Source organism: Danio rerio, chromosome 4 (genome assembly GCF_052040795.2).
Source record: "Danio rerio strain M-AB ecotype USA chromosome 4, GRCz13ab, whole genome shotgun sequence".
Classification (NCBI taxonomy): domain Eukaryota; kingdom Metazoa; phylum Chordata; class Actinopteri; order Cypriniformes; family Danionidae; genus Danio; species Danio rerio.
The window spans coordinates 43177960-43205235 of NC_141024.2; the positions used below are offsets into that span (position 1 = coordinate 43177960).

General features: G+C 35.3%; 2 protein-coding genes and 1 long non-coding RNA gene across 6 annotated transcripts in view; 1 reads left to right on the top strand and 2 right to left on the bottom strand.

Annotated features, from left to right (window-relative positions):
- Positions 1-27276, bottom strand: part of LOC101886199 (uncharacterized) — an 883799-nt gene that overhangs the window by 566281 nt on the left and 290242 nt on the right. The window lies entirely within an intron of this gene.
- The window catches only part of LOC148680967 (uncharacterized), a 663035-nt gene that overhangs the window by 295164 nt on the left and 340595 nt on the right, over positions 1-27276 (bottom strand). The gene's annotated exons all lie outside the window — the stretch shown is intronic.
- On the top strand, positions 3210-26787 carry LOC148680988 (guanylate-binding protein 4-like). Of its 4 annotated transcripts, XM_088650295.1 has the most exons (10): positions 3210-6351; positions 6685-6879; positions 6971-7098; positions 9401-9510; positions 18735-18925; positions 20124-20366; positions 20468-20748; positions 22443-22655; positions 23498-23600; positions 25287-26787. In XM_088650295.1, the coding sequence occupies exons 2-10, from the start codon at positions 6705-6707 to the stop codon at positions 25787-25789; spliced, it is 1947 nt and encodes a 648-aa protein (XP_088506421.1). In that variant the 5' UTR covers positions 3210-6351; positions 6685-6704; the 3' UTR covers positions 25790-26787. The 4 variants fall into 4 exon arrangements, with proteins under 4 accessions (XP_088506421.1, XP_088506422.1, XP_088506424.1 ...); XM_088650296.1 differs by lacking the exon at positions 22443-22655; XM_088650297.1 differs by lacking the exons at positions 3210-6351; positions 6685-6879; positions 6971-7098 and adding exons at positions 7268-7773; positions 9185-9288.

A 27276-nucleotide genomic window follows, 5' to 3' on the forward strand; every position in this document is an offset into this window, starting at 1 on the left:
GAGTAAAATTGTTTCTACTTTATAATTAACGTTCTCAACTCACAGCAATACAACTTTACAATGAGTGCAATTGTTTGTATTCAATACTTTATTGTTGTTATAATTTTCCATTTTCCATATCTGCAATGCCTGTATTTTGGCATTTTTTTGCAGTCCACTTAGTATCCAACATGGAATTTTTTTTTATTGACATTGATTGTTTTAAAATTCAAATGGCATTAACATGCCTGTGTTTTTATTTCTGTTATAAATATTGTTGTCAAGCCAGGACCTTGATGGTTTATTGTGGGTTTGTTGTTTATATGAAGAAATCTGTATTACAAGTTAAACAAAATTTCTAATAAACAATTATATTTAGAATTTAAATAGTTTTTTTTCTGTGTTTACATTAATTTTACATTTTAATAGCCAAAATTACAAGTTTCAGTCTTTTAAATGTGATTAATCGTGATTAATTTTCAAAAAAGGTGTGACTAATTTGTACATTTTTTAATCGATTGACAGCATTAACAATATATATATATATATATATATATATATATATATATATATATATATATATATATATATATATATATATATTGATAGGGGCTGGGCCTCCGAATCAGCTGATAGCAGAGCTTGACTGCGAGTCCTGCCTGAACTAATGCAGGATGTTTGATACAATGAACATTATCAACAATAAAAGCTAAATATCAACATCCTAGTAATACTTATTCATTCATTCATTTTCTTTTCCGCTTTAATAAAGTTATTTTATTAATAAGAGGTTCCCTTAGTTGAATAAACCGCTAACTTATCCAGGATTTTTTTTAGGCAGTGAATGCCCTTCCAGCTGCAACTTGTTGAAATTTTAAAGAAACTTTTTTATTTTAATTTTGTGAATGAGATTTTATGCATGCTTATGACAACTGTCATAAAGTGCCATTTGCTCAGTTGTGACATTTTAAATGCAAAAATGACATTGTCGGTTATAACAACTTGACATAAACAAATACTTCATGATCTGTTTTTGTCTCTGTCAGGACAACTTGACATTACCAAGACAACATAAATTGTAATAATTTTGTCAAAAACATGACAGACATTCATTGATGTTTTATCCAGTTAGAAAAGTAAAAAAAAATCTTCACAAAACACAATTCTAAAACAGCATGTCACTTAGTCAGTTTTCTGAAGCTAAAAGTATTTCTTTCAAAGTTTTCTTTAGAACAAATCTCAAGGGTCAAAGGCTGTGATGAAAGGGACAAAACATCACCACATTCCTCTAAGTAAGAAAAGAAAATTCTTGAATCTGATTTAAAGAAATTCCTTAATGAACTGAATGACTGAAACTACATGGAAAATGTGAGCTTAATTAAAAAAAAGTTACTTGAACAACTTTGAATTCTCAAAGTGAAAGAGTGCTGAGGGGTGCCTTTAATAAAAATATCTTGTTCTAAGAAGTCTAGCTGTTGATGGCTTGCTGTTTTACATTTGACTGTGTAATGTTCTTAGTTTTAATTCTGTATTTTTTCATTTGTTTCATTTACATGCCATTACAAGCCATCAAGTATTTTCTACACATTCTTATTTGGATTGTTCATAGAAATATTTAAATTTACTCTCCTTCAATGGAATGGGGTTACAAACCTATTTGAGTTTTTCATCTGTAGAACTCAAAAATAAATAAATTTTAAAGAAAGCTGAAAACCTGTAATTATTGACTTCTGTTAAAAAAGCAAATACTTCGGAAGTCAATGGTTACAGGACTCCAGCTTTATTATGTGTTCAGCAGAAGAAAGAAACTCATAAAGGTTTGAATTAAGTAAGGAGTGAGTAAATAATTAGTAAATAGTAAACTATTCCTTTATAAAGTGCTACATGTTCACATGAGTGAAGTGGTTTACCACAGGGTCAGTCCGTATTATTACTCTTAACATTTTAGTGTGTGTTGATGTTGCGATTGAAGGGACATAAGGACAAGGGGTTGGATGCAAATGCAGTATATTAGAATAGTCAGGCTGGCAGCGCTGTAAATCCACCATATAGAGCAATATAGAAAAATCAAAGCACAATTCGTATAACTGGCAAAAAGTTGAGACAGGTGGCATGAAGCAAAAAGTTGATAATAGCTGGAGCGCTTTCAGCCACACGTCTGTGCAATAATTTTATCACATGATATAACCAAGACAGCTAGTGAATAATACAAACATTTATCAAATTAATGTCCATTGTTGTGAAGTACTGTACCCATCTCAAGTATATACACTCGAATATGTTTCTAACTGAAATGGTTAAAAAGCAAACTTTTTTTATGAATGCTTCATTTGTTCATTTTATAAAAATGACATTAAGAATATTGAACAATGGAATATTAGTGTTGACTACTTGAAACCAATCTAAAGTGAAATGTAATTTATAGCAAATGTTTTTTTTTTCTATACCCTAGAGCCCAATGTATTCTTACAATTGCGATTGAGAAAATTGGAGAAATTTTACCATGTATGTGCACATATTCTGGTGGATCAGAACATGACTTGTAGCTAAAAGCTAAAAACTAGACAACTGAGTTGTAGCTAAAAACTAGACAACTGAGTTTTGCATATTTGCATATTTTATTATTGGTTGACTGTTTTGCATTTACTGACTCATTAGACTCTAATGGCAAAAAGTTGAGACAGGTGGCATGATGCATTAGACAGTGATGCACTGACTCATTAGACAGTGATGCACAGTATGCGCCAACACAAGTCAAAAATGAATTGTAGTTTATGAGGTATGATGTTCTGAGGAATGATTTAAATTTCAGTCTTGAATTCACTTGAAGTAAATCATCTGAAACAATGCCCTGAGAGTAACTCCATTGTCTAAAAACCTGCTGTGAATTAAAATATTCTATTTATATATATATATATATATATATATATATATATATATATATATATATATATATATATATATATATATATATATATATGTTATAAAGCAATACGGTGTCTCAATGATTGTAAGTAGTGATGGAAGAAATTAAGCTTTTCAAATCAAGGTCTTTACTTTAAATGTTTAATGATGACTTCCCTTTATCAGGGGTCACCACAGCACAAACATCCCACACGCTTTACCATTCACACACGTTATGCCCAGATTAATTTGTCCAGTTTACCTATACTACATGTCTTTGGATTGTTGGAGAAACTGGGGCACCAGGAGGAAACCCACACAAACATGGAGAACAAACAGATTTCGTACAGAAAGGCAAGAAGGTTGTTGGTCCATGCTATAGGTGAACAAAGGTGTATGGGAAATTAAGCCAAATGTTAATGAATGAATGCATTTTATGTATTTAATATTTAATTTTTTAATTCACAGCAAGTTTTATAGACAATGGAGTAAGTGTTTGAATCTATGTCAGGGCATTGTTTGTGTTTGGTTTTGAAGAGGCATTTATGTAACTTGAAAAACTAGAAATTTCTCTTTCCACTTCAATGAAATTGAAGAATGAGAGCCTAATTGTTCTTCAGAACATCACAAACTACATTTCACCTTTGACTTGTTTTGGCACATTCTGTGCCTCATTGTCTATGTTACATTTGCCTGGGCACATACTGTTCATCACTGTCTAATGCAAAATTAAAAATGCTATTTTTTAAACAAATAGTCAATGGTCATCTGAAGAAAATGTCCCAATGCAAATTTGTAGTGATGACTTTATGATTCTTTTCAGCGATAAAATAGAAGTTTCAGACATAAAATAGATGTAAAACTTTCTGCACCACCTTATACTTCAGATTCATTAAACAATCCACTGAATCTACAGTGCTACAAAACCATAGATCAGGAAGAGCTAAATAAACTTTTAAATATGTCTAAACAAGCTACATGTATGTTAGACCCATCCAACAAAATTAAAGAAAGAGTTGCTACCTGTAGTAGGAGAACCTCTTCTTAACCTTATCAACTCTTATTTATCTTTAGGCCAAGTTCCAAATCTTTCAAGCTAGCCATTAGTAAGCCTATTATTAAGAAACCACAACTTGATGAACAGTGTTTTTTCAAATGTTTCAGTCAGGTTTCAGGCCTTATCACAGTACAGAAATCAATATATAAATAAATAAATAACCAATGATTTACTCTTAGCGGCTGACAGAGGCCCCATCTCATTACTAGTTTTACTTGACCTCAGTGCTTTATTCACCACTATCGATCATTATATTCTCATAGATCGCTTGAATTTTATAGGTCTTCAGAGACAAACTTTACAATGGTTTAAGTCATACATAATTGACCATTATCTGTTTGTAAATATAAATGGACAGTGTTCACAAGTCAGGTAAAGTATGGGGTGCCTCAAAGATCATTTCAGATTAGACGTCTCAACTGTCTGAGCTAACTGAGTGTATTAAAGATGTTAAAGACAATCTTCATTTAAAAAAAAAAGTGCTAAAGAAATATGAATGAATTAAAATACACAATGAGGCACAGTGGCACAATGGGTAGCACAATTGCCTTACAGCAAGAAAGTCACTGCTTTGAGCCTTGACAGGGTCAGTTGGCATTTCTGTGTGGAGTTTGCATGTTCTCCCAGTGTTGGCATGGGTTTCCTCTAGGGGCTCTGGTTTCCCCCACAGTCCAAAGACATGCTCTAGACGAGTTGAATAAGCTATATTGGTCATAGTGTATAAGTGTGAATGTACAAGTGTACGGGTGTTTCCCAGTGATGGGTTGTGGCTGGAAGGGTATCTGCTGCGCAAAACATATGCTAAATAACTTGGCAGTTCATTCCGCTGTGGCGACTCCTAATTAATAAGGGGACTAAGCCGAAAAGAAAATGAATGAATATATGAATTGAAGAGTTCAGATGCAAAACCCTCTAAATCCATCAGACCTCTTATCTTGTAAATAAACATTTTGTGTCAGGCTCCCATAATTAGGTTTAGAAGTTTCATTTCTTTTGTGTGTAAGGATGAGGTTATTAGCTAGTAAATAAAATAACGTTTTTTCCCCCAAAAAATGTCACTTTAGACAATGCTTTGGTTTTTAACAAGGTAAATTTTCTTTTGCGTCAACACCAGCTAAATCCCTGCTTTTTATGCGAAACCCTCTAAATTTACCTATAGAGACAAGATATTGTTATTAGTTGAAAATCACAAAAAATGCAATTAGAAAATATTTTACCAAACATAAAACACATTACACAAACCACCTGAAATTTTAAATATATAAATCGGTCAAGTAAGTGGCGGTTCAATCCACTGTGATAAACCAGCGGAAAAAAGCAGAAGGAACATGAATCAATGAAATATGTCAAGTAAGTGCATTAATTAATAACATTAAAACTGACATTAATTAAATCTTAACAATGTGTTTTCATTTCTGATGTTTGGGATTTGGATTTAATGTCAGTAGAGCAATGTAAAATTGTAAGCTAAGATTGGTAGATTAAAATAATGTAGTGTAAAACATTATGGAACATCAATATATGTGCATAGTCCAATAATATAAAAAAGCTTATCAGTTGTATAGGTATTATGAGGTAATGTAAAAATGTATAGTTTTATATATTATATTTATCTTTTTAAAAAAAATAGCTTAAATTAGCAAATAAAACACAAGGTAGGCCTACTGGGCAAAAAAGAGATGCCTCTCAGGCAATTTTAGAAGCTGTCATTTATTCATTCTCACCATATGAATGAATGACAGCTTGGTCTTGGTCTCTTGTTTATCCTCATAGCATCCAGGTGGAATAAAATAACGGCACCTGAACTCTTCAATTACACAATACAGTTTACGAATAAAAGATTTCCCTAGAACTTGACTTTTCTCCTTGACAGTGTCAGGCACATATAGGAATTTTGAGTGGACGAAATTCCTCAAGATAAGAAGGAATTTTCCAGTCGATTAATTTGGGGGAAAAAATGGTCTGAGGTGAACAGTAAAAATTTTGATAATTCTAGGGTTTTGCTATTTCACATTCCTTGTTCATAGTGTACACTGTGTATCATACCCAAGTTAAAAAAAAAAAAAAAGATTTCAATCTGTGCAGTAATGGCACCAAAACCAAGATGATGTATTTGACTTGTTATGTGGTTGTTTGGCATGCAGATAATCCAGTCTTTTGTATCTGCTGTCATGTGCTTTACAGTATGCAGCTGCTGATTTCAAAAGTGAAAGTCAGAGTTAGTCTGCTGCTCAAATGCTTACAGGAGGAGGAAGAACAGGAAAGAAAAAGCAAAGATATCTAAGTAAAATCCCCAACTCAATCTAGACCAATAGGCATTAAAGTTGTGTATTAAAAATAAGCTACAATATTGGAAGTTTTTGCTTGCAAGCAACTCATCTCGAAGCTAGACGGATAACTTAAGCAAAAGGGTAAGAAATATACATTCTTTCAGTGTATTACTACATTTTGTACTGCTCTTTAAAATGGAGAGTCCAATTTCCAGTGTTTGCTGTTAACCTCAGATTATCTATAGATTATTATATGTGTAATGCGAGTATATTTTGGGGCTTTTCTTCTCAACGTGTTTATGTGTGTTGAGAAACTCTTTCACACACACAATCAGCTGTGAAGTTATAAAGGAAATGCTCCTGATCTTGGTAATTTGTGACTGCTGACTGCAGTGGCATTACTGAGGTATTTGACTTCTGGCAGACTGCAGCTCCTCAGATCTCTTCAGTTACGTGTGTTTATGGGTTGGACAGCTCCAGTGTTTTCAGTAAGCATGGACAAACCAGTGTGCCTGATCAGCACAGACTCAGATGGGAAGCTCTGTGTTCAGCCGGCGGCACTGCAGGTCTTGCAGCAGATCCAGCAGCCGGTGGTGGTGGTGGCCGTGGTGGGTCTCTACCGCACCGGGAAGTCCTACCTGATGAACCGCCTGGCTGGGAAACAAACAGGTTAGACATACACAAACAGCGTCCACATGTCAAGCAGATCAAAGCTACCTGTAAGCCATTGTGTGAGTTTCTGACATGTGTTATCCTTTAGGATTTGCTCTGGGCAGTACTATTGAATCCAAGACAAAGGGCATCTGGATGTGGTGTGTGCCCCATCCCACTAAAGCAGGAACCACTCTCGTGCTGCTGGACACTGAGGGACTCGGAGATGTGGAAAAGGTAAAGTAACCCCTGAATTACTACTATCTAAGAACAGTATTGGAGCAGTTAGTACCAGAACCCAGCATGAGTTAAGAACAAATAGATGTATAATAGTCAAGTAGTTTAATAATAATAGTCTAGTTGTATCCAGTTGGTTTGATGAAAACTGTATTATAAATTTACAAATGACACAAGACATTTATTGCATCCTATTCCCAATTGTGTCACTAACCCCTCATTCTTCTTAGTAAAAAAAACAACAAGATCTAAAATATAGAGATTTTATTGGTAAATAGAATATGTGACTTTATTGTTAGTGTTCGTGTTAGTGTTGTTCATTTGAATTATTTTGTTTTTTGAAATTAACTGCTGCTGCATTAGTTTTTGGTGATAATTATTCAGATTCTTATTGTGAAGCAACATTTTAAGCTTGCTAAACATTATGTAAGCACATTAAGTAGTTTCAAGAGTTCACACTTAGCTGATTATTGATAAGTAAATGCATGTTTGGCATGCTGTTATAGGAGAGAGCACCAAGCTTTTAAGATTTTTGAGCCCAGGGCTCCCACCTGTTTCATCAGGTGAGGGGAGTCTAAGCTCAGGAAGGTCTTGAGAACTCCCCTGTATTATGCTAGGAAAGAGGAAAAGAAATTAGAGTGTACAGGGGGATTCTTCGAGATGAAGACGGCTAAGGTAAGGAAAATTCAGCTGTTTATGTGTGTTTGGATTCATCTGATTGGTAAATTATGTGATAGCTAATGCGGGACCAGCTGTGGTCAATCATAAGCCAGTTATCCTCTCAAGATTATTTTATAAATAAACTTCACTCAGCGTTAAGGAACATTTTATCAAAAATACTCAAATGTTTAAATTTATTTTATTTATTTATACTTTTTAAATGTTTACAGTTAACTAAAGGCTGTTGTGTAAGCTCTAACATTAGATTCCCAGGTGATATTTTATTTGGCACAGTACTTGTTTAAATGTACATAGCAGTACTTTCAACCTTTTTGTGTGTTTATAGCTTAAGGCAGAGGTGTCAAACTCAGTTCCTGAAGGGACACAGCTATGCATAGTTCAGCTTTAACCCTAATTGAACACAGCTAACCAAATTAATTGATCACTTCAGGCTTGATTGAAACCGGTAGGAACAGGGCTGGAACTAAATTCTGAGTTTGATGTGTATACAATATAAATGCAAATTATATATATATAATCAGATCCAGCATGGTATTGGCTCAGATCTAGCACAGAACTAGACCAGATCATGAACATATCTGAACCAGATCTGACCCGCACTTCAACATATCAAAATCAACATAAGAGAATCTGCATCTAGCCCGGAGTTGGCCCAGTGCAGGTCTGGATAAGTAAAAAAAGATTTTGAACTATCTGGGCCAAAAGTTTTTGCTGTCTGGCCAGCTGAGATGGCAAAGGTACACACATCCTTTACCCAAGTAGAAGTACAGATACTCATGTTTAAAACGACTCTGATAAAAGTTAAAGTACTGACTAGACTTTTGTACTCAAGTAAAAGTATATGAATATGGCCTGAAAACATGTATGTATATGTGTGTATATATATATATATATATATATATATATATATATATATATATATATATATATATATATATATATATATAAAGTACAAAACTACTACAAGTTTTAGTTTCACTAGGTAAATATCAGTAAAAAGACATGGGGAATAGATCTTAAATAAAATTCAAATTCTACAGATTTATTGTGTGGGTAAATAGGTAAACTAAATTGGCCTAGTGTATTAGTGTGTGTAAATGTGAGAGTGTTACATCCTATTGATTCATTAATATGAACTAACTTGTCATGAACTTATCATGATTGCACCACTAAACACATGAAAATGAAAGTTACGAACGTGGTTTAAAATTGTAGTGAGTGGAAAGCACAGATATGTGTAAAAATGTAAGGAGTAAAAGTAAAACATTGTCAAAAAACAAATGGTGGGGTAAAGTACTGATACCTGAAAAATCTACTTAAGTACAGTAACAAAGTATTTGTACTTCGTTACTTCTAATCTCTGCTGGCCATATGACCCACATTAATTTTGCCTCTGTATTTCCAGCTCAGTAATTTGAGTCCTGTCTGGATCTATATTAATGGTGTGAAACAGATGTGTCGATTTGAAAATGGATCCAGCGAGGAGTCAGATGCTGTCAGGGTGTTGTGGTGTGAAGAATTTTACTGCAATTAATGTTAAAGTTAATAAGTAAAGTAAAAAAAAATGCTATAGAATATTTCCAGATTATTCTATGTTCAAGAATATGCTTCTCCTTCTCAGGGTGACTCGAAGCATGACACCAACATCTTCTGTCTGGCTGTGCTCCTGAGCAGCACTTTGGTTTACAACAGCAGTGGAACGATCGACAACAGGGCCATAGAGGAGCTCCAGTATCCTTCTTAACACATGTCTACACAAGGAAACACAAATACAACACTACTTTGTAGTTTACTTTTAGTCTTTTTTTTTTTTTTGTTACATTTTTATTTTCCTATGTGAGTAAAGGTTATTATGAGGAAACACATTGTCTTTACATTTGCTTTCTTTACTGAAAATTTCAGATGTAAAAAGTATTTTATGAGCTGTAGCTTTAGTTACTGGGGGTGTGACGAGATCTTGGGCTACAAGATCTCATGAGACTAAATCACGACAAGATATCTTGTCGAGGTGAACAGTTGTCTTGTGAGTTGTGATGTTATGATGAAGAGTGAGAGTGAAATTAGCATTGAAGATTTGAGGCAGGTTTGGATTTTAACTGCACATCAAGGCCCCGTTTACACTAGTGCATTTTTGTTTTAAAACGGCGTTTTGGAATGAAAACGATCCGTGTCCACACTAGCTTTTCACCTAGCGTTTCTGAACAGCTCTTCGTCTACACCAAAACGCACATCATGTGACCACACACACACTCTCTGGCAAGCGCTGCAGCCTGTCTACCCAGATGAGAGCTCTGCTAGTTTGAGTGTTCATCAAGGATCTCCTGCTGGATCTAATCTCACTATTTTTGCTAAACGTGATATTTAATTCATCTTGTTGTCTATATCCAACAACATATTCCCCGACTTTGGTGTTTTGAATCTATTAGGCTACTTGTTCTCAGGTAACATGTTTTGGCTGATCGCAGAGATAAATTAATAATTAATCCAAGCACGTACACTGTGTATATTGAATAATTGCTTGCCTTTATTTCCTATAATGTATAAACTTATAGTATGTTATACTTTTGTAATGGCTATTATTGATTATTAAAACTGATATTCAGCAAAAGAGAGGGCATGTTTTGTATTTTAAATGAAAATGAAAGGAGGCAGCAATGTTAGGCTTCGTTTTGTTATAAATATCCACACAGTGAAGATGACGCTCATATATGCTGCACAACGCCCCCACATTTCTGCTGTCTTTTAAGTTGTTAATATCAAAATGAAAACAGCAGTTCCTTCATGTTTTTATTTTATTGTTTAGAAACAATGTAGCCAGGATGATGTGAATGAGGTGATAAAGTACAGTGTTCCCGTTGAAAATGTACCTGACATGTTCTTATGAAGGTAAATCAGTTGCGAAACTCGAGAGCTTGCAAATGTAAATGTGAGCACTTGTGATAATAATATTTGTATGTGTAGGTTGAAATGTACACTTACAGCTCTGATGTGAACAGCTGAAATCCTCGATTTGCACACACACACAACAATCCACACACTTGTGTTTTAAATTTGAAGTTGCAGATTAATAGTTGTGTATTTGTAAAATGTCATTCACAAATACAAAGTGACAGACACACGTGTGCACGGCAAATTTGACTGCATCTTCGCTCTACAACCACAGGTCGGCACTCACAACCTCTCAGATTCGTCAGTACAACTACAAATCTCCCGCGCTCTGACTTTTGCTACACATCTCCCGCGATCTCTGTAGCAGAACTCATCTGTGCACTCGCAGATGCAGAGGCGTGAGCAGCGCTGGGCAGGGGAGGGGCGGGGCTGGTGTAAAGCTGTTTGATTGGCTGATGCCTGACCAATGAACAATGCCAGCAGCCAACAGGACTGAGGTGCAAAATAATCATTTCCCACGATTATTTTATTATTTAGGGTTTATTTAAACTCTTTTCTGAAGAGATTCTTGTTAAAAATAATAAATTCTGTGGAAATGTACATACCAGTAAAAGAGCAGCAAAGCCAGTTTATTGGCTAGAGCCAGCCAATGAGATGGGGCGTTTCTGTTTGTCAGGACACAGGGCAGCTCACGTTGTTGGAGGCCTCGAGCAATCAGAGGGTAAGTTATGATTTTTAATAATTATCTATATGTTCAATACTGTTAGCTAAGCTAAGGACTGTGCTGGGTGCTTCTCTTGTTTGTTTCTTATATAAGAAAACAGTTATGAGTTATCTAGGAGCTGCTTTCAATCATGTTATATGGTTCTAAAGAAACGATTCAACCCACATGAAATAAGAAGTTGTAATAGTATTTATAGTAAATAATAGTACGTTTTTGAACCATACTAACTATAGTAAACTGTATTATACAGTATATATTGCAGTATCTACAACTTTGTTAATGAATGCAACAGCACACTGTAGTATTAACTAGCATGAACTTTAATAAATTGAAGTATACTTGTATGTATATATATATATATATATATATATATATATATATATATATATATATATATATATATAGCTTAAATTTGAAAAAATTGAAATATAGCTATCTGTTTAAAACTAAACATTCTAATGCCATTTATTATGCAAATATTAAGTTGAAACAAATCTGTTAAGAACACGCATTTATATGTAAAACCTAATACATTTTAAAGCAGTTTCATTTCTTTCTAATTTTTACATCTACATGCATTACATCTGATTTAGGTCCACAACTTGCATCCTTCAACATGATATGTGTGTTCAAAGGAAGAGCAACTAGGTGAGGGAGACAGTGTCCATCGCTCGGCTGAGGGTCCACTTTGAGCATCTCATCTGCAGGGTTAAGCAACATAAGCTGAACAGTCATCATCTCTCTCTATTACAGCGAGCATCAACCAGCTTTACACAATGGCTTGCTTTCTGACCATTAGTTAAGGCTTGAGCAAAGTATTAAAGAGGAGATAACATTTGATGGGTAATGATGAAGTTGGATTTACCACCTCCATCTCATTATGGACAAGGAAAAACCCTGAAATATTTCAATACAAGTAACTAGACATTTGCACTGCACTTATTTGGACTGTAAATTTTATTTGACAAATTACATTCCCTTACAGAACAGGTGTCAAACTCAGTTCCTGGAGGGCTGCAGCTTTGCAAAGTTTAGTTCTAACCCTAATTAAACACACCTGATCAAACTAATTGAGTCCTTCAGGTTTGTTTGAAACTTTCACTTAAGTGTGTTGAAGCAGGGTTGCAACTAAAAACGTGAAGGGTTACGGCCCTTCAGGAACTGAGTTTGACACCCCTGCCTTACAGTAAAGTGTAAAAATACTACATTAAACAATTATCAAAATAAAAGTTGTGTTTGTGGGTGAGTGTGTGTTTTGTTCAAATCTGTAGTCATCTTGGCAAGAAAAAAGAGAAAATAAAGTCGGCTTCCTCTTGAATGATCTGAATCATTTTGAAGTGTTTGTAGATGAGCTGGATTATCATGTCATCTTTAGCATAAATAACATCCTTTTCAAGCTATGCAGCTTCTCTGAGTTCCTCATCGACTTGAAACATGCTGATCTCTCCTGTCACTCCATCCTTACAGGAAACTGAGAAATAACCTATAGTTAGTAACGTTCATAATTAAAAAAGTGATATAAAGGACACACTGTACACAAACATGTAAATAGATAGATGGATAGATAGATATGATGCAGGTTATAATAACAAAAACCAGTATGATCTGTAAGAAACTGAAACGCCTAGTGTTATTTTTAATTGCTTTTAATGTGTGTGTGTGTGTGTGTGTGTGTAAATATACTTCAATTTATTAAAGTTCATGCTAGTTAATACTACAGTGTGCTGTTGCATTCATTAACAAAGTTGTAGATACTGCAATATATACTGTATAATACAGTTTACTATAGTTAGTATGGTTCAAAAACGTACTATTATTTACTATAAATACTATTACAACTTCTTATTTCATGTGGGTTGAATCGTATCTTTAGAACCATATAACATGATTGAAAGCAGCTCCTAGATAACTCATAACTGTTTTCTTATATAAGAAACAAACAAGAGAAGCACCCAGCACAGTCCTTAGCTTAGCTAACAGTATTGAACATATAGATAATTATTAAAAATCATAACTTACCCTCTGATTGCTCGAGGCCTCCAACAACATGAGCTGCCCTGTGTCCTGACAAACAGAAACGCCCCATCTCATTGGCTGGCTCTAGCCAATAAACTGGCTTTGCTGCTCTTTTACTGGTATGTACATTTCCACAGAATTTATTATTTTTAACAAGAATCTCTTCAGAAAAGAGTTTAAATAAACCCTAAATAATAAAATAATCGTGGGAAATGATTATTTTGCACCTCAGTCCTGTTGGCTGCTGGCATTGTTCATTGGTCAGGCATCAGCCAATCAAACAGCTTTACACCAGCCCCGCCCCTCCCCTGCCCAGCGCTGCTCACGCCTCTGCATCTGCGAGTGCACAGATGAGTTCTGCTACAGAGATCGCGGGAGATGTGTAGCAAAAGTCAGAGCGCGGGAGATTTGTAGTTGTACTGACGAATCTGAGAGGTTGTGAGTGCCGACCTGTGGTTGTAGAGCGAAGATGCAGTCAAATTTGCCGTGCACACGTGTGTCTGTCACTTTGTATTTGTGAATGACATTTTACAAATACACAACTATTAATCTGCAACTTCAAATTTAAAACACAAGTGTGTGGATTGTTGTGTGTGTGTGCAAATCGAGGATTTCAGCTGTTCACATCAGAGCTGTAAGTGTACATTTCAACCTACACATACAAATATTATTATCACAAGTGCTCACATTTACATTTGCAAGCTATCGAGTTTCGCAACTGATTTACTTTCATATGTTCTCGGGAGTCTGTTTTCCATATCAAACTTGCAAAGTCTGAACTTACAAGGAGAGGATGCAGAACTTTAACTGTGTGTAGGCTACACTGTAAAAAATTGCTGTTAAAAAACGGTCAGATTGTACGGTAAAATAATGTTTTTTCACTAAAACAGTAATACTCTGTTAAAAACAGTGCTTTCTGGGTAACATTTTTGTTTTCGAGAAAGCAACCAACTGCAGAAAACTGTGAGCTAACAGAGTTCAGATTCGATGTTTTGAAGTCTGTGTTTGAAATCACACTTTGTGCCCTTGTTCACTATTTTATATACTAGTTAACTAATATAGTTCACCTGACAGTTTTAATGAACACTAATGAGTGAATTCAGACACTGATGAACACCTGCTGTTAATAATTAAAATTACTGAAGAAAATAAACAAGAAATACAAACAGTGACTTGAGTTACAACATTAAATAAAATAAAATAAAACAGCTTCAGTCTCAGCAGAGGATCATTAAACAACTCCACAAACAACAGCAGACACACTTATTACTGACTACTTGGACTTCCACACTATTCTCATTGAGATCCAACAGAAATTAAGGTGTTTTTTGTGTCACCGTAATGGAGTGAGGGGCTGGTTTAGTTGGGCTCTTCACCCTTGAACTCATTCAAGAAGACTTTCCAACTGCTGTAATACAGACTTTACAAAACGTTTGTACTATAGCAATAAAGTTGGGAAGTCAATAAATAGAGAAATCTAATTATCTAAAATTAGTTCTGATAAATGTTTTGTTATAAATCTGGAAGAAGGGCCTCATGCAATAGATTTTATGCTTAGTTGCAGGTATTAATTTAATTAATGAGAAGTGGAAACAGAAAAGATACCTCTGTAATTACTTAACAGTAAAGAAATAACATACAAAAACAGTTCAGATATGACAAATACACACTCAGACCTCATGAATCTGACCTTGTATCTCAACAATGGTAACATCTCAAATGTTTCATGCTGCAATGCATGCTGGGAGTGGCACTGTACAAAAATCCCAGCATGCATTGCGGTATAAATAAATGTTGTATAATGGTCTCACACTTTTCTTTATTTGTGTTTGATTCTGCTGTTGTTTATGTTTAGACTTTCAGTTGCCTGTTTGTGAGTTAAACTGTTAATTTTGTTAAATTTGTTTTCACCATTATTGAGGTTCATACGCTGATTATTGATGTCTCTTTGAGTGCGATTTACACCATAGAGCAGTGTTATTGTCCAAGATATTCTTAAAAACTTCCAGAAATCATTGCCATATACATATACACATAATGTAAAATAATAGATTTAACATTGAATAGGAGCAGTAAATTTTATTATACTAAATGAGAACAGACTCTGCCATTTAATAGCAACATGAACAACACCAGATCTTACTTAGGTTTTTAGCTTGCTTGCCACAACAAAGGAGTTTGTCAAACAAAGTTCTTAACAATTGCAGCAGCCACGATATATAAATGTTAAAAATGACAGGGCTAAGAGCCCAACTAAAGCAAACTCTGTTCTCCATGATGGTGACGTAAAACTTTCACTTTTTCTCAAGAAGAACTTTAGTAAATGTTATACAAAAATACATGTATTAAGTAATAAGTGTAGCTGGTGATGATGTTTGTAGAGTTGTTTAATCATCCGCTGATCATTTCAATGATTTAATCATTTGTTGTTCTTCAGGTTATTTCATTATAAAGCTGTGACTAAAGTTTTGTATGTTCTGTTCTTGTTTTTTCCCTTCAGTATTTCTTCATTTGTTCATTGTTAATCCTCAATTATCATTTAATTAGTCAGTTAATTAATGAATTTACTTCAGCTTTGCTACATGTTTCTTGAACACTCAGTAGTGTGGACACTTCAATTAAAACTGAAGTGTATGCTCTGGGGTTTAAAGGGTTAAAGGTATAAGAGGTAAAAACACAATGTAAAAATGTATTTTAACAGTAATATACTGTTAATTTACACAACGGAAATAGACTGTAAAAAAACAGTATATTGCTGGCAACCACAGCTGCCAGTAGATTACTGTTAAATCAAGGAAAAAACAGTATTTTACTGTAAAACCTGAAGCTAATTTATTCTGTCTGTCACCGTTGTGGAGGAGAGTAGAGCCAGTGTATGAGTTAAAGATGAACAATGAACTGCTGATGTTATTCTGCATGTTTCTCTATTTAAAGATAGCGGCTGTTAAGTTGCTGATGCAGTCAGAATCTCTCTGGTGATTCCAGATTTACATGTATGTGTGCTGTTGTGAAAAATAAGACATTAGAGTTAAACCGAACTTTTCTAATTAACTAAAATAGGTTATCATTATAAGTATGCTTCTAAGCATATATAGCACATTACTTCATAAACTCATTCAGCAGTTGACCAAGTTGAGGCAGTTGCTTTCAGTGAGCAAAATGAGTTCACTTGAGTATTGTGTAAATCAATGCAGTCCATGTATTTTTACAGCAACATACTGTAAAATAACAGTACATTGCTGGCAACTGCAGCTGCCAGTATTTTACTGTTTTTTAACGGGACAATTTTTAACAGTGTACTTAATATTGAGCAAAAGCCCCAATCATACAGGCGGATGCCGACAGCCCCGCCTCCGTTTTCAGATGTCTCCGTTTTCCCCCATCCACACTAAGACGGAGCTGCAGCGTTTTCGAATGAAAACGGCCTCTTCAGCATTTTCAAAACGCTCCATTTTCGGCGCTCAAAAACTCCGGCGTAGTGTGGACGGATGGCGTAACCGTAGCAAAACTTATGCGTTTTCAAACTAAAATGCATTAGTGTAAACGGGGCCCAAGTGCTTTGCACACAGCTGGCAATCCGGGCTGCCTCAGTGTTGCGCACCACTCGTTTGCTTGGGTGAGTGTGACAAAACCACTTTTTTCATGGGAGTTCAAAAGTTGCTTCATCCAAATAGCACGTTAGATATGCTTATCTCATAAGCAAGTCAAAATCGTCGTGAATACAATTTGAACTGAGACATGTGGGGTATTCCTATTTTAGTGGCATTATTGCTGTGCAGTACCGACATGTAAACGCCATAATCAAACTATTGTTGTCATGTAGGACTTTTAGGCGCATTTTGCGACGATAAACCATACACACATGGCTGTTTGACATTATTCTCTGCACCTACTGAGTCAGTAAAGGACCACATACACACACATCTCTAAGCGCACACACATAGGTAACTCCTGGAGACTGTCTCTACTCTCTGAGGCGCCATGTATTATATTATATTAAAACATTACATCCAGATGCACAATGAATAGGTTCTTTTTTCTTTTCTTTTTAAGTTTTCAGGTTCTGCAGATTGCAATGTCCCAAATTTTCATTGCCAGACTTAAGCCAATTGTAATCGTTTGTTTTTTGGTGCAATTTGGAATTTCCCCAACCAATCACAGAGCCTGGGGGACCAGAGTGAGTAGGTTCTTATTGACATATTACTTTGCATGATGACATAATTGCATAATCGCAACTCAAACCAACATCTTTATGTAGTATACAAAACAATTACTGTTTTCTCAAATTGACTGGCCATCTCAGCAAAAACATTATTTGAAATATGTCCATTTAGATTTGTATGAAAACGTAGAGTTGATTATTCGTAAAAGTAATACAAACACTTTTTGATAAGAATTTTTTAGTTTTAAATATAACTGATAATAAACAGTTACATTTTTTTAACAATTGCAGCTTGTGTACTTACTTTTTATAAGTTGTGAAATTAACAAGTTTGTGAAAGTGAAAACAATTATAGCACTAATGGAATTTATTGCTACCTAAATTACCAACACTTATACATGTTAACAAACATCAGTAAATTAACAGTTATGAAAAACAATCTGAGCTAGCAATTTACTCTAGTGACTGAAGCCTGCAGCCACTGCTCTTTTGAGTCACTTTTTAAAAATTGCTAAAAGTAGCCAAATTAATGTTAAAAATTGCTAAATTTGTTGCTAGGTGCTTTTTGAAAAAAATAAAAAAGTTGCTAGGATAGTATGAAAAGTTGCTAAATCTAGCAACAAAATTGCTAAGTTTGGAACATTGAGCCTCTTTCTTGACAGGATATTTGCTCCCACATTCTGGTGCCCAGAATATTAACTGCCCTGACTGAGAGCAGTTACTCCTGGCCCCACAAGATAATCTGATGTGCCATCTTACAAAGTAGTCAAGATTTCAGATGTGTGGGGAATAGGAAAAACAACAAATTCTTCCAAATGGTTTGGCCAGCTTACAATTGATTTTCATATTTAGAATCACCAATAAAATTTAACTGTCTCTTAAATTTTATTTACATTTAAATTAAAAAAAGATAACTATTTTTTTCAGTTTGCCCAAGATACTGTGCATGCACACTTGAAGAGAATGAGATCACAATACGGCTGATAGTTTTTCTGGAATTCTTACTTTTCTTTCTGGAAAATTAGACGTTGTATTGACCATTACATGTTTTCCTCATTCAACACTATATGAGTGACACAACATCTTTAGTTGAGGGCAGCCCTAATGAATGCTTATCGAGTGGTTGGACAGTCACTTTATGTTTCTACCTGAACAATCTGCCAGATATGTTACTGAACTAACAGAGTGCATCAAGGTCAAATCGTCAGATGAAGATGTTGATGATTCCACTGAGTTTGTAAAGTTCTTTCCTAGTTTCATCTGGTCTGTGAGGGACTTCACCCTCGAGCGAAAGATTGATGGCAAAGATGCCACAGAGGATGAATATCTAGAGTTTGCTCTGAAGCTGAAACCTGGTAATATACTGCTGAATCTCATGAGCTCTTACAACTTTGTTAACAGATCAACATTACTCTGATACCACATACTGGATAAGACTGTAGCTGCCAAATTTTGAATGTACTGTTTAAATTTGTATACAAAATAAAGAAGCCAAAAACACATCTATTGAAAACTTCAATAAGTCATGTGTTCACACAAAACAATATAACATGAAAATGTAGCCAGTGGGAAAAAAATCAACTTATACTGCACAAAACAAAGAAAAACAACAAAACAGAGAGATAAACACCAATCATCTGCTACTGCATATAGTATAGAATGCAGCTTTGCAGTATTTAGAAACAAAAAACAACAACTCTTGATTTGGTTTTTGGATGTGTGGTTGAATGTAAAAACAAAATATTAGAAAAGTTTTGGCTTTTTTCGAAACACCAGTGCAGAGCCGTTTAATAGTTCAGTGGTTAGAAGTATTAAGCTGGCAAATAAGGAAAAATATCAAATTTATTTTAGCAGTAACAGCAAATTATAAGGCTACAGCTTTTTAGACACATTGTTTTTCTTAGTAGGCTTGGCCTAATTTTGTTAAAGTAATAAATGTTGGACAAAGCGTAATAACACATTGGCACAGCACATAACCCTTGGTTTGCCTTCACTTTTAAACTGCTCTGAAGCACACTTGTACATATACAATTTGCTTCCCGTTAAATTCTGCTATGCAGCCGTTTTAAGTTTTTTAAATGAATTAATTAACATTTTAAAGACAGTCGGTCTGCAATGTCAGTTGCAGTGTTATAAATGAAAAATAGCATGCTTGACTATTTGCAGCAGATCAACCTCATATGGACTGCCGGTAAATGTATGATGTTATTTAGGCTACGCTACTATTTGCTCAAGCAAAATTAAACCCAGGGGCTTCTATAAAACTTAACTTAGAAACCATCCTAAAAATAAACATATGCTGAATTACTTAAAATGGCACATGCAAACAAAAATTGAGATTTATAAAACTTCTGCATGCATTTTCAGCTTTATTCTACTGTGAAAAAAAACAAACAACGAAAATCTAAATATGTAGATTTTAGTTTGTTCTGAAAAAAAGAGGCAATTTTCTTGTTTCTGCTTAATTTCATTTTGAAAAATAAATGATCAAAACATACACAGACCCTCATTATTCTTTAGAACTGATAAAACTCTTGTGTTTATCTGTTCTAGGCACTTCGAAAAAAATAACAAGCTTCAACCTTCCCAGGGAGTGCATTCAAAAATTCTTTCCCACCAGGACATGCTTCACTTTCCCATTTCCAACAGCTCCAGAGAAAATGTCCACTCTGGAGAGCTTGAGTCCTGCTGACCTTTCCACTGAGTTCCTGGAGGTCACCAAACGTTTCTGTAAGTTTGTCTTTGACAAGAGCGAAGTGAAGCGATTGAAAGATGGACACACAGTCACTGGCAGAGGTGATTTTAAAGGGAATTTGAAGAGTTTGCCTGTTTACAGTGATCTCTTGTTCAGTGCCTTTTCCATATCATTGTTCTTGATTTCTTTTCTTCTTTGAAAGTTCTGGGTAATCTAACAAAGATGTACGTGAACACAATCTCCAGTGGGGCTGTGCCTTGTCTGGAGAACGCAGTGATTGCCATGGCCCAGATTGAGAATGTGGCCGCAACGCAGGAGGGTCTGGAGGTGTACCAGAGAGGAATGGAGAAGGTTAAGTGCTCCTTCCCCCTGGAGCTGGAGCAAGTCTCCTCAGAGCACCAACGCCTCAGCAGCAAGGCTACGCAAGCCTTCATGGCTCGATCATTCAAGGACACTGATGGGAAGCACCTGAAGGTTCTTGAGGTAGGCTAGATCTTAACCAAACAATATGCCCTGGCTCACCAACAAACTAGTCTTGCATAGACTGACCTTTGGCTGCTTTGAATGGTCAAGGAATGATCCTTGTTTTATAAAAGCGGAAATGGTTTTGTTGTCATTTTGAGTTAAAAGTAATTATAAAAGGCCCTATAGTAAATAGTTTTCTCACTTTTAATTGTATAATAGTATCACAATATTTGAAGGTTTTTCCTCTCGTGAATTTACACAAGAAAAGCAGGCAAACAGTAAATTTAAGATCTGAAAAAGGTACACAGCAGCCTCTGGTGGATTCGTGAAAACAAAAACTGCAAAAAAACATACCTCCTGGGACGTATTTCATGTTAGCCAGAAATGTATACAGCGGTACACATCAATAAGGAGCCTGGGTTGGCGTATTTGCAGGATTTATGCAGTGAACCTTGCATACTTTCAATAACCCATTGATTAGTTAAATTATTAAATCCTCATCATCACCAAAGTTATGCTCACAACAACAAGTAATGGATTAATGAGTGTTGTTTCATGGTGTGTCCTTTAATCTGAATCTTGATTTTTTACTCTCAGGTTAGGCCTAATTCATAGTCATTTCAAATTACCTACAACTTAATCAGAGGTCTATTTTGTAGTGTGTTCCTGCTGAAAGTCTTAAAACTCTATAAATTGAAGCTTTGCTAGGCAGTATTTGTAATAAATTCATTTTTTTTATTGCAACACTGTGAAATACTAATAAAAATTGAAAGGTAAAAACACTCAACAATTGAATAACAAAATACTTTCATCAGTATGCTCAGATTAGGAATGCTTTAAGGGCAGGGCTATCAGTGTTTGTCTCATTTTTGCCCTGCCTTTGTAGGAGGCAGTGGTTTAAAAGAATATGATACAATTCCGTCTGTAAAATGTAGCTCCTTGTTCATCTGAAAACACTGCACCAAAGGTTGCTGACAGTAAAATCCTCCACTACTGAGTGCAATCTGGCCATAATGTAACTAATGGCTAGGCCCACACAGAATCTGCGCGCGCATAATTCCGCAGATTTCTAGCTTTATATTTAACCATTATTAATTCTGTTTATTTACTTGAGTAAATGTGTAAATCTGAATTTATTCAGTAATTTATTACTTTTTATTTCATATATTAAGGTTTAAGTTATGATACTCCGCTGGATACTCCCAAAATAATTACGCAGAAATCTGCAGATTTTTACCAAAATTCTCCACAGAAATAGCAAAAAACGTCCGCAGATTCCGTCTGGCCCTGCTGATGGCTCCCTGGCCATTGTGAAGGAGGAGACGGAAAAGCGACAAAAATCTAATGCTTTTATTCATTCATTCATTTTCCTTATTCCATTTTTTTTCAGGGGTCGCCACAGTGAAATGAACCAGTGGATTTGATTAAATAAGTAAACATAAATTAAACAGGCAGCAGTGGTTCACTTAACTGAAAGCAAAACAAACATAAGCTACAGGCCTAGTTCTCTCTCTGGTTCCACTGCCGTACAGCATTCAAATCTTCCATAATGTTGGTTCGTCCAACAATCCAACTCCTAAAAATACTGTATATTTAAACCAATCAGAGGACAACTTCAAATCTGCTGAAGTGTGCCATATGCGTTAAGACTGTCAGATGTTTGGCCACTGTACTGTGCTAAAATAACAAAAATATTGTTTGTGTGTATTTAGGGGAAAATCAATAAGCTCTTTAATGAATATCTGTGTCAAAATGAGCAAGCTTCAGTGAAGAAATGTGAGGATCTCCTGCTGTCACTTTCAGCTACAATGACTGAAAAACACAAGCAAGGTTTCTATGCTAAACCTGGTGGCTATGATGTCTTCTGCAAAGATCTGGAGGACATTGTGAAGACGTACAAAAGCCAGGCTAAAAATGAAGTCCAGGTCTGTCCATATTATGCAGCATCAGGATTATTTATCATCTTTTCTCCTTATTATAGACTCTTGCTATGTGGGTGTTTATTAATTAAAGGTTTGGTTATACTAACGCAGTAACAGTGAGTCATTACTAGCTAAATATAACGCTTTACTTGAATGGGGGCTTTATAAGACATAAAACCTTTTTAGTCATGATAGTGTATGACACATTTCATGAAGGTAAATGAGATCTTATGCATGATTGTGACAACTGTTATTACATTTTATTTGCTCAGTTATGGCATTTTAGATGCAAAGATGACTTTGTTCATGACAACTTGTTATGACACAAACAAATACAAAACAACCGGTTTTTGTCATTGTCATAACAACTTTTTGTTACCAAGATCACACAACTTGTCATAAATATAACATAACTATGAATATGATGAGGCCTTATTAAATGTCATGAATGTTATATTAACATCATTTATATGTTTTATTTTCTTTTACAGCTGTACAAGCTGAATTTTTCATTAAAATGAAATTAAATATTAAATACACTGTTAAAATGTCATAACAGAGCAAATGACATTTAATAACAGTTGTCATAAGCATGCATAAAATATCATGCACATTATTTAGTCTTATTTATATAAAGGTTTTATGACAGTATTATGAACAGCCCTTCAATTAAAGTTCACCAAACATTTAAGTGTATTTGATTTTTTTTGTTTGCTTGTCATTTAAAAAGGCTCATTAATGGTCCATCTAAAATGTCTTTACCTGTAACGATGTGCACAGTTTGTGTGAGTTAGTTCATGGGTGGTGTTTGGATTAGAAAGCAGATGTTTTGTGTGTGTCAACAGGCTGAAATGGTCTTAGACAAGTTTCTGAAGCAGAAATCAGTGGATTCTAAAGCCATTCTGCAGGCTGACAAAAAACTGACTGAGAAGGAGAAAAAGATTAAAGGTGAGAGTTTTAACCTTTTCAAATCTTACATTTACCTTTTCTTAAAGCATCAGTTAACCACCAGCATGAACATGGCCTGATCAATTACTCAGACCTAGTGATGGCAGATTCACAAATGAATCCTTCTTTATAACCAGATAATCTAGTCAGCGTTGCTCAATCCTGTTTCTGGAGATCCACCTTCCTACAGAGTTCTGCTCCAAGCCTGATCAAACACAACTAAATCCACTAAGTAGGACATGAAGGAGCACTTGGTAATTAATGACAGGTGTGTTTGATTAAAGTTGCAGCTGAACTCTGCAGGAAGGTAGATCTCCTGGAACAAGGTTGAGCATCTCTGTCCTAAGTGAACCAGTTCACCAAATCGAACTGAATCACTTGAAATGGTTTGCATTTCCAGTAAGCACAAATGACTTACTTTAAAACATGCCTGATACCCCTTCTGACTCTTTGAAATAAATCAATATTTCGAGCTATTCCGTTACTAGAACAGTACACTGAGTGATCAGCTGTGAAAAGAGAACTAATGATGATGATGATGACTGTGAGCTGAACATCAGATCTGCACATGCCAACTACTAGAGTGGCTCTCACTGCAGTCAAGAATTACTCTGGTGCTTCTCTAATCTCATTTTTGGTACAATCAGTTGGAGCCAGACCAGATAAACAGAACAGAATCAAAATCTGGTTTCATTTAGATGTGTCCAATTTGAGAATTGATGAGCTGATAACGCACATGCTAGTAAATTTTCATCTTTTATTAACTTACTAAACCTAAAGAGATGTGTTCTATATTTCTCAAAAGTATTTTAGCGTATCCTTTAACAAAAATGTAAAATAAAAAATGTCTCTTGTGCTTCTCCAAGTACCATAACAATAATATTGTACCAAATACACATGATTTCTGAAATATTTGTAAATTTTTCTTTTAAAAAATAGCTTAAAGTTTTTTGAAAAGCATTACATTAAAGTTTATGCAGTCATGCTTTTAAATTAATTATTATTAATACTAGCAACAATAATGGTTTGTGAAGTTAAACATTATTTTTCATAAATAATCTAATATATTTTCAAGAACATTTAACCAAACACAGAAAAACAATGCTAAATATTAATCATTCAGACCACTGCACTGTAATGCATATCACTCAAACCTTGTTCTCAGGTAGAATCAGATACCGTTGCTTACAGATCAGCAGTACAAAATCAGAAACTTTTTTTTTTTCAGATGAGATGTATAATACTGTGCATGTGTGATTCAACTGGTGTTGAATCAGTACCTTACTGCCTGACACCACAGCAGCATCTGAATCAAACTTCAATGATTCTGTGTTAATGATCTGCGAGCGCTGGCAAACCAAGCGCTTAAATAAGGGATTAAGCAAAATATACATTTATTTCATAAAATAACAATCAAAATGGAAATAAATAGTAATGGATCATGGCCTAGCATAAAGGGCTTCATGCTGCCTTTGTGTTGCAAAATTTAACTGTAAGAATCTTTTCAGATTATTATATTGTAACTTACTGAAATTATGATTGATGACTATTTATTAAGACCTAGCCTGGTATAACTGTCATTATGTCATTTTTTCATTCAAATAAACTGCCCAAAATATTTTCCTTAAAGTAAAACAGTCTGTTATTGCTATATATTTTTGTCCTCCACTTTATGTCAATGGTCAGAGGAAATGGAGAAAGCAGTTCTGCTGCAAAAGGAAATCAAAGCTAAAGAGGAGACACAGCGGCAACTGATGGAGAAGATGGAGGCAGAGAAAAAGAGTAATGAAGAGCGGATAAAGCAGATGAAAGAGAAGATGGAGGAGGAGATGAAGCAGCAGCGGGAGGAGGCAGAGCGTGCCCTGGACAGCAAACTAAGGGAGCAGGCGGCTCTGCTGGACAAGGGCTTTCAGGAGAAGGCAGACATGATGAGCAAGGAGATGGAGGAGTTCAAGAGACAGGCGTCAGAAGCTGAGAGTAACAGAGCTAGAGAGTTTAGAGAGCTGCTAGAAAACTCCAACAGGAGACACGAGAAGTCGATGGCTATGATGATGCAGCAGCACAGAGAGCAGATGCAGCAGATGCAGCAATTACAGAATATGCAGAACAGTTCTTCAGGGCTTCTTTGCCCCCTTCTTTTGCTCCTTGCTGCAGGGTCAGGTGGCAAAGGTAAACGATGTTGTTGTTGAGGTTCAGTCAGTTGTAATGCTACACAAATACACAAAAACTGCACCTATACAGGTGTCTAGAGATGGGCTTTAAGGTTGCTTAAGTCATGACCATCATACTAATCATTACCAGTTTGTAAATGTAAAAGAACTGTCAAGTGTCAGGCCAGTAAAGCATGCAGTGCCTTAAGGATCAGTTTTAGGTTCTTTGCTATTTTTATTGTAATCCAAACATAAAATTAAATTACAGATTGTTGGACTTCAAAGGGTCCAGAGCATGTTCAAAAATGGGTTCGGAGTCAATCTGTTAAAAATTATAAGTTTTATTTGCTCAAGCAGGACAGAAACCAAAAGTAACACTGCGCATGAGAGGTTAAACTCTAAACTCTCTTTCAGAGATGCTTCCTTTTTATACCACAGTACTCTATCATCCTTGCCTTCTGTGCATCTTCTCTTGACGGTTGACCTCTAAGGCAGATGTCACCATAGATTTGCAGTACTTCTTCATTCTGGGCACGCGATTTGCTGTTCTTTGCAATACTACTTCTCTATTTCTGTGCAGTTTCACAATAATCAACACTTTATAGGTTGATTGCTAAAGCCCTCTCATGCATGAAAAACATGATAATAAGTGATAATGATATGATTAAAGGTTAAAGGGTCGTCTGTGCTCATCGAAGGAGTGGGTATCTGGATGATGACCACACCAGGATTAGAAAATATCCTTTCTGTGATATGATTATTAATACCTTTGCATTGGTGAATTGTTCAGGTGCCTAGATTATATAATGACTAGTCTTCCCTCTTTAGAGTAAAACTAGAATCATATGTGTGATATGAATGAAATTGCTTTATCTGTATGCCAAGTTATTTACTTCTTTAAAATCTTCAGGCCTATTCTAGAGGTCATGGAGACCTCTCATGTGGAACTGGACGTTTGATGTTACTTAAACAGCTGTCAGTACATGTGAATTCTGCTGTCTTCTATTCTATATTAAATGAGAAAGACTTTCTATGTATTAGCTGCCAGTGAAAAGATGTTTATTGTGCCATTCTGTCAAGATGCCTATTAGATTGCAGGACATCCTATAAGTTGATAATCAATCTTTATGTATGTGTGTGTGTGTGTGTGTGTATGTGTGTGTGTTCTTCATTAGAGAAGTCTAGAAGACTGTAGTTAAATTTCTGATCATCCTGACAATAGAAATATCCTGTTTTATTATGTCTGACATCTGGTTTGCTTGTCGCCTAATGCCAAATTTACATTGCATGATTTTCCTAAATATCAGATGTGATGGCACTATTACTGCTGAAAAGTTGAGCTGAGACAGAGATTTTGGAGCACAATACACTGCCTTTTTTTCCAGGGAGGCTTATGCATATTTCAGTAAGGCAATGCAAAACCAAATTCTGCACACATTATAAAGTCCTGTCAGCGGAGGAAGAGGATACAGGTAATTGACTGGCCTGCCTGCAGTCCCGACCTATCTCTGATAGAGAATGTGTGG

What these genes read in the sequence shown, in the direction of transcription:
- LOC148680988 (XM_088650295.1), top strand. Translation starts at nt 6,705, where the DNA reads ATGGACAAACCAGTGTGCCTGATCAGCACAGACTCAGATGGGAAGCTC. An exon ending in GACTCGGAGATGTGGAAAAG is followed by an intron (nt 7,099 to 9,400) that starts GTAAAGTAACCC and finishes TCTCCTTCTCAG; the next exon opens with GGTGACTCGAAGCATGACAC. An exon ending in AGCACCTGAAGGTTCTTGAG is followed by an intron (nt 20,749 to 22,442) that starts GTAGGCTAGATC and finishes GTGTGTATTTAG; the next exon opens with GGGAAAATCAATAAGCTCTT.